Source organism: Coffea arabica, chromosome 4e (genome assembly GCF_036785885.1).
Source record: "Coffea arabica cultivar ET-39 chromosome 4e, Coffea Arabica ET-39 HiFi, whole genome shotgun sequence".
Lineage (NCBI taxonomy): Eukaryota > Viridiplantae > Streptophyta > Magnoliopsida > Gentianales > Rubiaceae > Coffea > Coffea arabica.
This window is the reverse complement of record NC_092317.1, coordinates 1849826-1865149: the sequence shown is the minus strand read 5'-3', so window position 1 is coordinate 1865149 and position 15324 is coordinate 1849826. Positions and strand designations below refer to the sequence as shown.

At 35.0% G+C, this 15324-nt stretch overlaps 2 protein-coding genes across 4 annotated transcripts; one reads left to right on the top strand and one right to left on the bottom strand.

The window, feature by feature from the left end:
* The first annotated feature begins 467 nt into the window (after positions 1 to 467).
* LOC140005876 (large ribosomal subunit protein eL28z-like) lies at positions 468 to 2540 on the top strand. 2 transcript variants are annotated; one of them, XM_072047019.1, is made up of 4 exons: positions 468 to 606; positions 724 to 880; positions 1362 to 1525; positions 2242 to 2540. In XM_072047019.1, exons 2-4 carry the CDS (start codon positions 733 to 735, stop codon positions 2359 to 2361), a joined length of 432 nt encoding a protein of 143 aa, XP_071903120.1. In that variant the 5' UTR covers positions 468 to 606; positions 724 to 732; the 3' UTR covers positions 2362 to 2540. The 2 variants fall into 2 exon arrangements, with proteins under 2 accessions (XP_071903120.1, XP_071903121.1); XM_072047020.1 differs by having other exon boundaries at positions 469 to 606; positions 719 to 880.
* A 5258-nt stretch (positions 2541 to 7798) lies between these two features.
* Positions 7799 to 14782, bottom strand: LOC113741291 (anoctamin-like protein At1g73020). Of its 2 annotated transcripts, XM_027268785.2 has the most exons (16): positions 13734 to 14782; positions 13220 to 13289; positions 12978 to 13093; positions 12469 to 12592; positions 12293 to 12393; positions 12058 to 12149; positions 11874 to 11978; positions 11495 to 11764; positions 9905 to 10037; positions 9709 to 9822; positions 9549 to 9619; positions 9338 to 9459; positions 8790 to 8872; positions 8591 to 8698; positions 8296 to 8454; positions 7799 to 8214 (listed from the first exon to the last, which is right to left on the bottom strand). In XM_027268785.2, exons 1-16 carry the CDS (start codon positions 13929 to 13931, stop codon positions 8086 to 8088), a joined length of 1995 nt encoding a protein of 664 aa, XP_027124586.1. In that variant the 5' UTR covers positions 13932 to 14782; the 3' UTR covers positions 7799 to 8085. The 2 variants fall into 2 exon arrangements, with proteins under 2 accessions (XP_027124586.1, XP_071903119.1); XM_072047018.1 differs by lacking the exon at positions 8296 to 8454 and having other exon boundaries at positions 8115 to 8265.
* Between the last annotated feature and the right edge of the window lie 542 nt (positions 14783 to 15324).

The window sequence follows — 15324 nt, the reverse complement described above, 5'->3', positions numbered from 1 at the left end:
TTATCTCAAACCAAATATAAAATAAATTAAAACAGTATCAAAATAAAAAATAATTATCCAAATATGATAATTTCAACTTCACACAAGTTAAATAAATTCATTTAGGATTAAGTGATTAATGCCTTTGGAAAAAAGAATAACTTAGTTTAGTTAGATAAAATAATTTTTATATTTATTAAATTATTTTTAATTCGTAAACGGGTTATCAGGTCATATCGGATCACCCCTACAAGTTGATCCGAATTCAACCCGTTTTCTTTTTGGGTTCATCCGGTTCGACCTAATTCTGATTCAAACCTGCAAAATCTCAACTCACATCCATTAATTTCGTGTTAAATTCGTGTTGTGTTTTAAGATCGTATCGGAAATTGTCACCCTAGAAAAAAGATAAAAGGATTTAACCATTAATAAATAGCAAATGGCATGGGCAATTTCGTCAAGCAGCATTATGTTATTCAGCTGCCTCGATCAGCTGGCCCGCTAGGGTTTTAAACCCACTATATAAGCAAATTTAACACTGTCACCCCTGAACTTCCAACTCTTCACCTTGAAGCCGTCGCAGCAAAACCCTAGAAAACTCTACAGCCTCGTTTTCCCTGTTTTCCGGTAAATTAAATCTCCTTCATGTATCGCCTCTGTCCTTAAATCTACTAATTCGATTCCTGATAATTCGATTTTATTTATTTGTTTTTGGGTGAATTGGGTGAATTGTGTTAAGTTTAGGGTGAGGAAATGGCGACAGTACCGGGGCAGCTGATATGGGAGATCGTGAAGAAGAACAACTCCTTTTTGGTTAAGGAGTTTGGCAACGGCACCGCTAGCGTCAAGTTTACCAAGGAGCCCAACAATCTTTGCAACCTCCACTCTTACAAGCATTCTGGTTCATCTCGTTGATCTGATTTCTTTTTTCCCCTTTGTTATATAATTGTGCTTTTATGTTCTGTTTGGTAGAATTGAACGTTTTTAGATCTGGGTTCTAGTTGGTTTGCCTTGGAAATGGGGAAAATATAGAGTAGTTGACATGTATTCTTACATATGTAGTGTTTGTAAGGCAAGTATAAACAAGAAAAAAAATTTTAAGGCCTTTTATTTATTTTTGCATTTATTTGGATTTTCAAGAATAGTTAGGAATACAGAGAAGTCATGTTACATGAACGTGCATCTTTTGGATTTTTAAAGCAAATGCTTTATTAATTTCTTTGGCCCTTACATATGGCTTGTTAGTGTAGTTCAGTGTTATGTGTTTTATCTGTAGTTTGCTTCAGCCTGTGTTTGTTTTCTTTGGTTGGTTTGTGTCGCAGTACTGCGATTGCTAGAGTGCGTTATAAGTGATTTTTATGGGTTTTTTTTATTGTTTCCAGGATTGGCAAACAAGAAGACAGTGACCATTCAACCAGGGGGCAAAGATCAGTCTGTGTTGCTTGCTACAACAAAGACCAAGAAACAGAACAAGCCCGCAGCTTTGTATAACAAGTCTGTCATGAAGAAGGAGTTCCGTAGAATGGCCAAGGCTGTGACAAACCAGGTAATGCACAAATAGAAAGCCAAGTTTTATTAGCATGGGTAGCTGATTGATATAAATATGAGTACTCTGCCTATAGCTTCAATTCATATTTTGCACACTTTTATCTGCATTTCTTACTTTTGGGATTTGGACTGTTGTTTTCTGATTCCAAAAGGATCAATTCGAATGGGCGATATGGTCTTGCCTTCTTTCCGTAGCCTGAGATTTCTGCTTGCTCATATTTGCTGTCAACACGTTAACCTTTCTTGGCAATGGTATTAGATTGTGTTGTGAATGTGTTATTTTGCTTTTCAAAATAAACAACTTTTTTATACTATTTCGGTGAAATTTTAATGATTCTGTCTTTGGTTTGTTATATTTCTAGTTGTAAATAGATTTCCTTTAGTGTCTTCGGGGACATAATCTGGCTGGACTATGTCTCCTGACTGAAATGGATAAAACAGGCTATAGTACTCAATGTGACACTTCGTGTTGTTCTACCACCAAATCATGACTTCAACCAATTGATCTACCAATTCTTTGATTCAATCTTTGAAGAAGCATTTGTGCATCATGATAATGGATCTTCTATGTACTTGTCCTATTCTTCAGTTAAATTAGGATGTTGGAGCCCTAGTCTGAAAACTTGGAGATAAACTGGCTACAAAATGTCTTTGTATTTGATTTGTTGCGACTTTTTTTGTCAAGTTTGTTGATGCATTTGTCACTCAACATAGGTGGCAGATAACTATTACAGGCCTGATCTGAAGAAGGCTGCTATTGCAAGGTTGAGTGTTGTTCACAGGAGCCTCAAGGTTGCCAGGTCTGGCGTTAAGAAGAGGAATAGACAAGCATAAGGCATAGAAATGTCATTTTCAAAGTGTAGCAGTGAAGAGCTGTGTTTTGCTCGTTTTTCATTTTGGATTTTGGTTTTAATACTTGGCTACTTTTTGGGTTCTAGAGTCTCTAAAATTTTTGTTTCCGACCTTTCTATATTTTTCTTCTTGAGCTATGGATGAAAATAGTTATGAACCCATGTTGGTTGCGTAGTTTATGGAGCAGATATTTGTTTCTGTACCAGTTTCATCAATCACCACTTAAAACGACGACCTTTTCTAGGGAATTGATGATATATATTCTTGCGACTGGAAGAGAGACGAGGATAAGTACTTTGCAATAGTGAGTTGAGATTAAATCGTGAAATTTTTTTCATAGTTGATATTGATATGGGCAAAAAACGAGGCTTCAACCTTAGCGTTGTCGTTTTGGCAACTTAGAGCTAGAAATCACAGGTGCTGCAATGAATTGTGTAATGTTGTGGTTTGTTGTACGATTTTTTGTCTTGGTATTCTGATAAATTCAAGAAAAGTTCGGACTCCAACTATTTTAACACAATTCTCAACAATTTTCATCAAGGGTATTCATGGAAAGCAAGAAGTTTCAGAGGTATTACAATTCTAAAGGCTACTGCTAAGAAGTAAAATTGATGAGAGACTGACTTGGTAAGAAGAAAAAGTCTTGACAAAAAAGTTGCCATTGTGAACCGCCATTTAAGGTTATATTTCTTGGCGTGACATTAAAAATGGAGATCACAACATGTACCTAATCCACGGTTCTTGACTTGCAAAACAGGATTTGTATGTTGTGTCCGAAATTTCCTTCCATAATACATGCTACTCCGACCAAGAAAATTCTGAAATACAAGTGCCTAGAAACAGAAACAATCTTGTACTTCATTGGTTTCATCATGAGATGCCTGAGTCAAAAAGTCCCAGCGGATTTGTTTAGTCATTAGCGTAGATTACATTTTGCAGCGCGCGATGTTCAATTCAAGACTCAAGAGAATCGCGTTGACATTTTATAATTAGCATAAACGTAACTCTAACCAACGCTCTCTCTGGTAATATATATATATATATATAGATGAGAAGATAGACTGGTTATCTATCAATTCTCGACAATAAAACCCGAAGGTAAAGCCGTAAAGGTTACTCTAGATAATTGTTTCCCAGTTCTGTTTTTCCGCTTTACTCAAAAAAAAAAGAAAATTTTAAAATTTATAGTCATTAACTTCTTTTCATCCCTCGCTTTTAGATTTACTAATTCGTAAGTTTAAAAGGAAAAGCAAGAACTGAATTCAAAATCGATCACTTTTCAATACCGGCATTGCACAAATAATATGGTAAATGAATATAGTATTATTAGTCTATGCGTTCAAAATCAAAGAAACGATTTTTATGTGTATTGGAGGTCAGGTGTGATTCCCCTTCATGGTTTATTTATTTTTTGTTGATAATAAATCAAGGGTGTTGTACTTCCCTGTGTATGGGGTTTCGACAAAAAAGAAAAAAACTAAAAAAACGAATTATACTATTCTTTAAAACGTGGAGTAGAATTAACTGATATCAACAGGCTGGAAACCGAGTTAACAAAGACTACGTCTATTTGCTGAAAAGTCTTGCAAGTTAATTCGTTGCCACACGCACCAGATCAGGCATCACCCAACAATAGCATACAGCCTTAGATTTTGATGCCGCTGGCAGCAGTCTATATAAACAGACAGTAAAAACATGCTTTGAGAAAAGAGACGTACTTGAACCATTCCATTCCCAGTAGCAGGAATGGAAGAGGATTCTATTGGAGGAGCAGCTACTCCCCCTAAAGAAGCTGTTGCTGCTGGTAAGGTCGAAGAAGGCGTGATCAAGAACAGTCAAAATGCTGCAAAGCATGGACGCTATGATCGCTGCTTCTCCTTCGTAGAGATTTCCATTGATCCTGGGGTGAAATCGTTGAAACAATTGGATTCCAAGAAATTCAAAGAAGATATCAAGAAATGGGCTAAAAGGGTTGCTGCTTATGCCCGCCAGTTCAGTGATCGCTTTGGAAGCTCTCGCCGTTAATCCTGCTCTTACTTTCATAAATTTGCAAGGATGACAAATCTATTCCTTTCTTTAAAGGTGTCGGAAGTTGGATCGATGCTTCGGAAGCTGGTGATGAATGAAAAGTTGAACGTGTTCAGGTTACGCCTTTTCGGCAGAATCATGATAAAAGTAAATATCTGACAAACGAATAAGCAACTGCCTGTTCCAGGGAGGGTTGGGGGAACAGAAAGGGTACAGAAAAACTAAACTTATTTCAATTCGTAGACTACATATCTTTAATAAATCTCATAGTTGTTTTCAGTTTCCTTCACTTGTTTAAACATGATTGTTGATTAAGAGATGCAACATTGATTTTGCACAATACGATCCCACGCAATGACAAAGCGTTTTCCGTCCGGTTGAATTGTATATGACATCACAAGGACAAGATAAAATATGCCCATTTGATCAAGTTTCCAGCTGAGAGTAATTAGAGGCAACTTGTTTCTTCCAAGCCATATTACCTGCCAACAAACGCCATACATTCCCGAATTGGCCAAATCTGAACTTGGAAAAAATAATAGGTGAAAAGACAGTTCTATGATTTCTCCTTGTACTGCAATGATCTTTAAACAAGGAAGGCACAAATACTGTCAAATTCTCAATCGCCAAAGAATGCAGTGATTGCAGTCATTCAAGGCTTTCTAGATACCACAAACATTAACACTACAAGTATCCTAAATCCTAAACTATCCTAAACTACATAAAGCGCCGAAGGTGCTGCTACAGTCAATTGTCTTGGTTTCAATGCAATTCTGTTGCTGATTTCGTCCTTTTTTGTCTTTTCACCATTGCATCTAAACGTTGCACAGAGCAGCTTTGCCTGCTGTTGCTTCTTTCCTCCTTCTAGCTTTTGTCACCTATTCCGATTCTACCCTTTTGTCTTGGTTTATTTGTAATTTAGGCTTCAATTTTGTCCTTTTGTTATTTGTACCTTGCACTGCTCCTGCATCTCCTGTCTTCAGCCGCCAATATCCCAACAAAAAATATTGATTTGCTGCAGCATGCGTACGTTCAAGGAAATTCTACGCCCATCTGATGAATGCAAATCAATTGTGTTACTCTGCGCTAGCATAATTTCCCTCTACTTTTTAAAAACCTTGCTTCTATAACAAAATCAATTCCTTGTCGATCTACTGAATATAAATCAATTGTACTGCTTTTGATATAAAAAAAAATACTATTTTTACAATATTTGTTAATTTTAAATTGCATAAAATTATAAGTTATAGAATTATTAGTCTAAAGCTTTCACATTTTAAGACTAAGTGACATAAAATAAATATAACAAATACAAAATAATAATTAATTACATGTTCATTTATTGGCGAATACAAATTTTCCCTTTTTGCTTTTTGTTGATTAATCACACATTTATTCTGAAAAATGCAAGATAATTTCCCTGTGTACAATATTTGTTAATTTTAAATTACACAAAACTGCAAGTTATAGAATTATTAGTCTAAAGCTTTTGCATTTTAAGACCAAGTGACATAAAATAAATATAAAAAATACAAAATAATAATTAATTACACGTTCATTTATTAGTGAATGCAGATTTTCCCTTTTTGCTTTTTGCTGATTAATGACACATTTATTCTGAAAAATGTAAGATAATTTCCCTGTGCTCCAAAAATATTACTTTTATCAAATTTCTTTAGGACATCACTTTTATTCTCTACAAAATGATGATTAATTAGATAATTGCTTCAAAAATTATAGGATCATTTCCCCCTATTTCATAAATGTTACTTCTGTAATATTTATTGATCAATAAATTATTATGGAAGTAAATATTTTTTCTGCTATCGAAATATTATGGAAGTAAATGACATAGGAATCATCAACTGCTATCGTGCTAAAACTCGATGGATCTTTCAGGTTGAAGGAATAGAAAAAACAGAAGGTTGGCTAGAGTTCCCACAAAAACACTTCTTGTATGAAGGAAGTGTCATCCTCTTCACCCTGCTCAACAAAAACAACTATGATTTCGAACTCTTCTGAAGAGACTTTTTCCAACAATCATAATTAAGCATCTCCCATGTACCTTATTACGCATACCAACTATATGTCCCTTAAATTCTCTATATTTTCCACCCAGTTATATCTAACAATATAAAAATAAACACATCCAAAATATAACAAATTATTAATTTATCTTAAATTTTAAAAAAATAATTTACATTTCATTATTTTAACTAATGTTTCCATCCTATTCATTTTAAAAACTAAAATACAAATCACATCACTATTACTATATCTATTTATAAATATATTAATCTAATCTGCCACATCCCTGTCTATGATTCCGACCCTATTATCATACAAAACACTCTAAATATCAATTATTAAATAAATCTTACATTACATATATATATATGTACACACACATAAACAAATAAATAAATATATAATAAACAAACAAAACCACAAAAAATTTAAACACTACAAAAATTTAAACTATTCTATCACCTAAAATAAAATACTAAACACACACACACACACACACACATATATACATACATACATACATACATACATATTACAAAATATATCATATACCTATAACTATATATTAATACAAAATTCACTCTAACTTTAAGTAACATAAAATAACTCATATAAACATCAAACAATAAATATTAAAAAATTCTACCACAAATTGCACTGATTAAACTCTATAATTTTCATGTCCAATAATTTTTATTTCTTGTACAAAAATTTATACACATCAACTTACTTTCAATAATATCCATTTATCAATAAACTATTAATATATCAAATCTCTCAGCTCTCAAAATTAATATTATCCTTTATTTATTCAGATTCTATTAATTAAAAAAATACAACTTCTATCTATTTCGATCACATTCATTCATAACTAAATAAACATTATCTTTACTTATCCAAAAAAACATACTTAATTAATAAACACATATTTTACCAACGTGCAATATCAAATTATTTCCAAATTATTAATTTATGTCATCATACAACACCCAAACTATATCAAAATTTGCCAAAAAATATCTATTATGCATTTATTTCTCAGCAAATTTCCAATTCTTTTATATACTTTCCATAGACTTTTCCACTACAACAATACACACTTTCTCATCCTAGCTATCCAAATTATAAAAAAATCATCGTCTAAAATACATAAACTGCCAATGCCCAAAACAAAATAAATTATAACACTGTCAATGTAATTCTTCACCTAATTTTCCATGCTATAAACTTTAAAAAATTAATATATATTCCATTAATTTAAATAATATTTACTCACCCCACAATTAAAATACAAAAACAAAATTTTTTCAATATTATCCATCAAATCCCTAGATCATATTAATTTTAAAAAACACAATACAAATCAAATAAATTTTACTATATTTATTTATAAATAAATCAATCCAATATATCAATGCTCTATCCACTATTCCAGCTCCATTATCATACAAAATACAATAAATCTATGCTATTAAATAAATCTTTCATTACCCTAATATATTCAATAATGGACACCCCGCAGAACCTGCGGGGCACCAAGCCTAGTTAACATTAACAAGCATAGCAGTACTTTTGTTTCGCCTTAAGCGGGTACCCTCTGTAATCAAGTTGGGAAGAGAAAACACACCGCAACATTGCCGAGTTTCTTTGTTACTCATTCTTAACCAGTTCTTTAAACGTTTTCTGACCACCAGATATAGTCCTCAAAAGCTCCCTAGAGCACATGTCTTGTGCGTGAGTGGCATTCTTCATGCGATTGGCTCTGACCCAAGCAGGCTCCTGCAAGAGGTGCAGGGATGCAAGTATATCAGACGTCTACGCTCCTTGTAACTATAGATGGACAAGAAGAGTTGATTTTACCTCAGGAACAATATGGGAGAATAAGAATTTAATCAGCAAAAGAGCATGTTCCATGAGAAGAATAGCAGCAAGTCCAGGGGATATATTCCATTTCCCTTCCCGATCATATAGGCATACTAGTAGTACACAGTTGGTACATATGGACATCACTATTAGAAACTGAAACAGAATAGTCCCCATATTAGCATACAGAACTTTTAGTACATATGCATTATGAACAATGCACTCCTTGACAAGGAAAAGAAAGATGGAAGGAGCAAAGAGCAAAGAAAGGAAAAGAAATTCAATCCAATACCTGAAATATATTGAGCCAAGCTCCAATAGTTGCATCACAACGAGGAATGGGTCTTCTCAACATTACCAGCAACTTAAGTGCATCTGTTCTTATTTCTGTTATATTGTTCTACATATGGCAGCCATACTTCTTGTAAGTAAAATGCGAATTAAGGAAAATTCCAGATTCCCTTTGGAAGACCAACAAAAGATATATTTACCAATGTAGCAAAAGTGAATGCAAGGGGGAATGCACAGGCAAACATCATAATCATTCCAAACTGCAACGCCAATTCCAGAAAATCTGCCAACAGTTTAAATTGTACTCATGATTAGCCGAAGGAAAGAGAAATCAAGAAACTTCAGAAAATATCTAAACTGAACTAAAACTAAGAATTGAAGTCTTATCTACATCACCAATTGACTCAAAATGTGTGCGAAAAGCCAGAGGATGAGGGAAGTGGAAAAGAAAACAATTACTTTTTCCAAATTATTAAGTTACAACATGTTGTATTCAGTATGAGAAATTAATGTTGCAAATTTAAGCAAGCGGTCTAGTTTTCTTACTAAGACCAAAGGATTGCAAAGTTTAGAAGAGAAAAATAACAACATTTTTCACATCTGACAAAGAAGATATCTTGAGAATAATTGAAGGGATGGGAAGAAAATAATTGGTTAGCCTTGAGAACATCAGATATCTTTTAATTTTCATGCATCATAGATCTGAATTTTAAGGATCCTACTTAGTGAAGCCAAAGATTGACATTACCATCAAATAATCCATCTTCAAGTTCCTCACTGATACTTGCAGAATAAGCAGGTTTAAGATACTCCTTCTCCACTCTGGGAAACTTTCCTGCAAATGATCCTCTTTCGCCTTTTCTCTTAGTTCTTTGTGAGAAAGTCATGTATTAGAATTATGTCAGAAATAAGAAATGGAGATTTGAATCGCTGATGATGAGGAAGGAAAGAGCCATTACCGAACAGCTCGATACTTTTTAAAGCTATATTTCAAATAGGGTATTGAATTTTCTAACAGATTCTCCAGAACCTGGAACATATTTTCAAGTATACTCAGGAAAGAAGGTTAAGAAGAAGAAACCAAATAGACAATGAAAAGTACGAATTGAATTCTCCAACCTCAGAGAAGATAAGACGTTGAATCAAAACTTGCCGAAGCGTCATTATATTGCGATGCAGTAGAGTATGGTAGAAAAGTCCCACATATGATTGCATAAAGTAAAGGCCAAATACCTGCCAAAAGTTTCAAAACTTTTCATTATTTTCTTCACAATATTGCTTAACTTGTTAGGCTGTAAAGATCTGAGTGAACTACCTTGTAGACCAAGCTGTCAGCTCTATATTCTATATTATTACTGATTTCACGATTAACAAGATCCACTGCCATCTTGCCACCAATTCGGGTGAAATACTGAATGGCCAAGAGGTACACCACCGTTAGACCAAACCTGGAAAGAGGGAAAAAGTGCAAGAAGCAATTACTTTTCCTTAAAGTTCTTGTTTAGAAGATGTAAATCATGAATGATTAGCTGCGTAACGGAGCACCGGTTTGATGGTCCATGCAGGCAGCTCCTTAAACTAACAATGAACTGAAAAGAAAAGTTTTGACATAAATAAAGCATTGAGCGTTTTTCAATATCATATAAAAATTTATATTTGGAATAGGTGACCCATCAGAAGGACTTCTAATCAACATAGCTTTTTAAGATGATTCCACAAAATATGAAATACCAATGCTTGTTCCTTAGCAACTAAGAACTGGGAAAAGAAATTAACGAGTCAACTACTGAAAGTAAATGCACTTCAATTGTTGGCCAAACATATGCAGAAATGGTTGGGAGCATTCATCACTGTCAACAACAAAAAAGAGATATTTCCAATAGTATGGGATGAGAAGTGCACTAAATGGACAGCCTCCTCATGGATTGATAGGTGATGCTATCATCTATATTAGCCAAGTGAACTGTAGTATGGGTGTGTTTGTACAGTTTGTAAGTTCTTTCTTCAGAATTATTCAAAAGAGGACTATCGAAGTTATGACCAGGAAAGAAAATTTCAACTAATCAAAGAAACAAATGTATGAATAAACATCTGGAAGCTTAAAAAGGGACTAGTGCTAAAGGCACATGCAATGTGTGTGCAATTCAGAAATGCATTTTCTGCGAATTAATTTGACATAAAATTTTCGTTACTAAAGCAAGCTGTGGCATTTTAACCTTTTTTCCCATCAAATGATGGTTATTTTGGTAGTTACAATGCTTATAGGCAGTTATTTTATCAAGATGTGTTAAAAATAGCTACAGGTAGTTATCTCAGCCACTCATGTGTAGGTAGTAAAGTAACAAGTGATTTTCACGAGGACAAAGTTGGAAGTCTATAAAGTGACAAAAAGTATTTACCCCAATCCCCCACCTCTCCCTTTGTATGCAGTATAGATAATGATGAAGTTTATGAAGCAGCTGGGCATCATAAGTGATTGGTTTACTTTCTCAGATATCTTATCTAAGTTAAGCATGATCAGCTTCCACCTAGCATAAAACTGTACCTGTTTTTACAAAATTGCTCCAAAATAAGGTAAACACTTCTAGGATCATCAGTGAAATAACAATACACAGATTCTTACTATCATCCATAAACTACTTAGTTTCAAGGAACGGACAAATAAGTCCATACATCAGTCAACTGTCAACCTCTTGCATTGTCGACAAATCAATATACAGGGATTTGCAAACTCTGAGGAGCATAAACAAATGGATACATTGAAAATTACCCTAACAAATGTCAAAACTATACTATAGTATAGGACATTAACGGATCATACCTTCTGTCTAAAATAAAAGCAGGATTGCAGGAGGATGGAGAAGAAGTGATTAAGCGAAACTAAGTTGGGCGAACATTTACTTACTTTAGCAGGTCGGATGTAACAACCTCATAAAGGTGAGCATAAGCCAACTCAAAAGGAAGTTGAAGACATATGATGCTCAATATAACAACAAAATCATTTCGATATCTCATGAACCTTCGTAACCATTCCTCTCTTTGATATACTTCTTTTTCTATAATTTTGTCTGAGCCCTGTTTTTTCATGAGCTCTGAAGGGTATTGGAACAAACTCCACTCCAAATCAAAAGCTTTATGTTCACGACCTGCTCCAGGTGCCTGATTTACCTGCCACCTACATTAACCAGATGGTAAATTACCACATTAACAGATCAACATAAGAAATCAAACAAAGTACAATGATTAGGTGTTTTGCATAGAAAGCAACTGATTTGAAAGAATACCTGGACAAGAGGGCCGAGTTTTTACGTTTCCAAAATTGGAAAAATAGTACAGCCCACATTACAAGGCTTACAAAGAAGACTGGGAGAACAAATAACTGCAACGATCTGAAAAATAAAACAAAGAAACAAGAAATCACAACCAGGAAAAGTCACTATCATGCATGACGACAATTAATCAACCTACCCAAAATCAATCAAGTGCAGAATAAGTCCAAATGCAGCAGGAAACAAAAGCCAGCGCGTGTACATTCCAAGGAAAGCAAAATAGGTGGCAATCTGTAGTATGCAAGTTACCAACCATTAAATGGAATAGTGTCAGCGAGCTATTTTGAGAATACATTGACCAAAAAAAGAAAATATACAGCTGTCATGGTTTTTATTTACTAGTAAAGTTGGAATAAGAACAATATCCAGTCAACCTTCATCCCATAGTATGAACATATCTCATCAATTGGTTGCTTGGTGAAGTCCCACCAGTTCAGAGCCCAAATTTTCAGAAGCTGCTTCCGCATCACATCATCTGTGAGAAACATAAATACTATTTTGAATGACCTCTGGAGAGACATATGTTTGTGATGCATAAGAGACACCCTACCATGCAGCGGGAAGACTTCTTTGACAATGCCTTCCAATTCAAGCTTCCTCAGTACAGATTCTCCCATCTCCCAGTATACTTCCTTGTTATCAAACTTCAACATGATGGAGTTGTCCACATTCACCTGTCACAGTGAACTTTCTCTTAAAATTGCCATGTTAAAGAAAACTGGAATATGGTAAATGTTTCAGAGAGTAAGAAGGAACTCCAACAGGCTTATTGGTGCATTCACTGTGGGCATGTAAGAACTTCCAAAACTGTATTATCTTGTGTGACAGCTCTAGAGGTCATTAACAGAGAAACAAAAATGAATAACTCAAATAAGGAACTCAAAGATTAGATGTGGACTTTTGACCCATAACTAGTGAAAGACAGAGAAAGTTCTCTGGACTATGAATGGGATGACCATAATTTGACAAGTTCCGATACCTATAAAAGAATAGGAAATTTTGATAATGCAATCAAATAGCGTTTGGGGATACTGCAAAAACAGAAGGTTTAGTACTCACAGTCCCATACAACATGTGATGATAGCAGAGGAGACGCTCATGCCAACTGAATAAGGAACCATCTGGTTGCCTTTTGAAAGCATCAATCTCATCCCATTCAAACTGCAAATCTACTCCTGAAATGTACGTTAGGTTCTCAATTTAAGTAGGTTTACTTTACTCTTCTCGTAATCCAGAACGAAAAATACAGACAGACAGACACAGAGAGACAGAGGTGTAAACTAGAATTGAGCAATTATCACCAATGTAAGTTCGTTTCTTCAATTGCAACTCAGCTGCGGCCTTCCCGAGAATTGCTAAAGGTGCTGCCAACTAAAAAGGACAGAACTGTAACTATGCGATGATGGGAAAATTAAAATTACACCATATTGCTGCTTGAATGAAAAACCAATGTCTACAATGGATGGACCAAAAAGTATAATGCATCTGAAAGTGTTTAGATTGAAAACCAGTTATCTAATGCTTGATAATTGCTGTGGACTGTAGTTTTGGTTTAATACGCAAGACGCCATTAGAAGGGCACCCATTTAAGTAACATTTGAAAAAATTTTAAACTAATCTGGGACGGCAATGTAGCTGATTAAGAGAATGAACACCTCAACAGCCGTGTCGTTCTCGCACTTCAATATAAACCATCGATTGTAAGGATTTTGAAAACTAATGCAACAAAATTGATTCACTAAAGGGTCCAATAAGGAAATTGCAACAAAAACTTCAAGCACAACTAGGCGTTAAAAGACGAAGACTTCAACATACCTTAAGAATTTCGTTTTGTAGGCCAACAACTCTCTCGACAATTAAGCCCATCTTCCTGAATTCAGCAGCAAGAACGTCAACACAATTCTCATTATCAATTTCTTGCTTCTCGTCCCTCTTCGGTACCACAACCCCTATCTCAAAAACCGGCTGTTCTTCCTCAAAAACTGTTTGTTCTTCTAATGCATGGCCCTTCATGATTCAGACCTCCTCACCTATCAGCTCAGCCTCAAGAGTCAAACCCCTCTAAAAACCCGAAGGAAATAAAACCAAGAAAACTTATAAACAGCAACCAACAACAGATAAGAAGGCCTATTTATTCGGAACCCATAGAAGCTAACAAAAAATAAATTAAACTCTCCTTTCTAAATAACCAAATGGGTCCCTTTGAATGAAACAAAGATATAAGGCTGCAATCGTTAAATTTTGCTATCCTGCACAATTTCTGCTCTTGCTCGAATAGCAGTGCCTCTGTGTGTGTGTCTGTGTGTGAAAGAGAAAGAGAGAGGGTGGTGAGCAAAGACAGAGACAGATGTCTTGGCGAAACGGAAAATGAGGGAGAGGTGTACTAGTAATGGACACAGCAGCAGCAAGAAGGAAGCGGGGACACGTGGAGATGGAACGAAGGGGGGCTGTGAAAATTATTTTCATGCTTGGTAAGCTAGCCAGAAAGGAATCATTTTTAGGCACAACTGCCAAAGCAAAAAAAGATTTCCATGATGAAACTGGAAATCCAGAATTGTTTGAATTCACTTGTTTCGACCTCCAACATCTTTTTCAACCTGAAATTCTATGAAACGCAATATGGGAGTCGCAGGGGTATCAGTATATCATGAATCAGAACTCAGAAGTGGCCATGCTTTCATTGCTGGAATGAATTTTAATTCGTGGTTTGATCGACATAGAGGGGAGAAAGGAATAATTTGAGTCGGCATTGGTGCCATGTTCTGAAATCTCTGAATTCTGTAACGCTATGAGCGGTGCACGGGTCTCGTTTGTTTTGCAGGCTAGCTCTAGCAGGGTCCAGAGAGCCATCCCAATCTGTGAGCAAGTTAACGTCTTCTTCTGCTATCGTATATAACAGGCGAATGTGCACCAAATAAGTCTATGGTTCGGTTTTCTTTCATTCATTTAAGCCATGTTTCACGCGGTATTTTCTATAGAAAAGAGCCATGATAATAGGGGGTGTTCAAATGACGCATCATACGATTTGGAGGATTGATCTGGAAAAACAAATTTCTATAGGGCCTTATTGAAACACTCGTAATTTGGAAGATCAAATTCTAGGTTTTCTAGAGAAAATGATTGAGCTCTTTCTTGGTGCTCTAAGGTTGGTTACACCTTCTTATATCTTGAAGAAACAAAATGACAAATCATCGTATTCTCTCCACGGTGAAAGCGTTACAAGGACACAAACGCATAAACGAGAAGGGTTTGACTTGCTCCTTGATCGAGGTCTCATGCGCTAACTTTTCAATAGGAGTGTCATTAATTTTAAAAAGTGTAGGGATGCTATAAATGTGATTTATGCATTGATATGATAAATTTGGTGTACGGATGCTATAATTCAATTCAGCACTTAAATTTAATA

Bases quoted from the DNA above. Each gene is read 5' to 3' on its own strand.
- LOC113741291 (XM_027268785.2), bottom strand. From the start codon at position 13,931: ATGAAGGGCCATGCATTAGAAGAACAAACAGTTTTTGAGGAAGAACAG. The intron at 8,873-9,337 runs GTAATGTCAATC...AACTGTTGGCAG, and splicing joins TGAAGATGGATTATTTGATG to ATTTTCTGGAATTGGCGTTG. The intron at 8,699-8,789 runs GTAAATATATCT...TGCCATATGTAG, and splicing joins CATTCACTTTTGCTACATTG to AACAATATAACAGAAATAAG.
- LOC140005876 (XM_072047019.1), top strand. From the start codon at position 733: ATGGCGACAGTACCGGGGCAGCTGATATGGGAGATCGTGAAGAAGAAC. The intron at 881-1,361 runs GTTCATCTCGTT...TATTGTTTCCAG, and splicing joins CCACTCTTACAAGCATTCTG to GATTGGCAAACAAGAAGACA. The intron at 1,526-2,241 runs GTAATGCACAAA...CACTCAACATAG, and splicing joins CCAAGGCTGTGACAAACCAG to GTGGCAGATAACTATTACAG.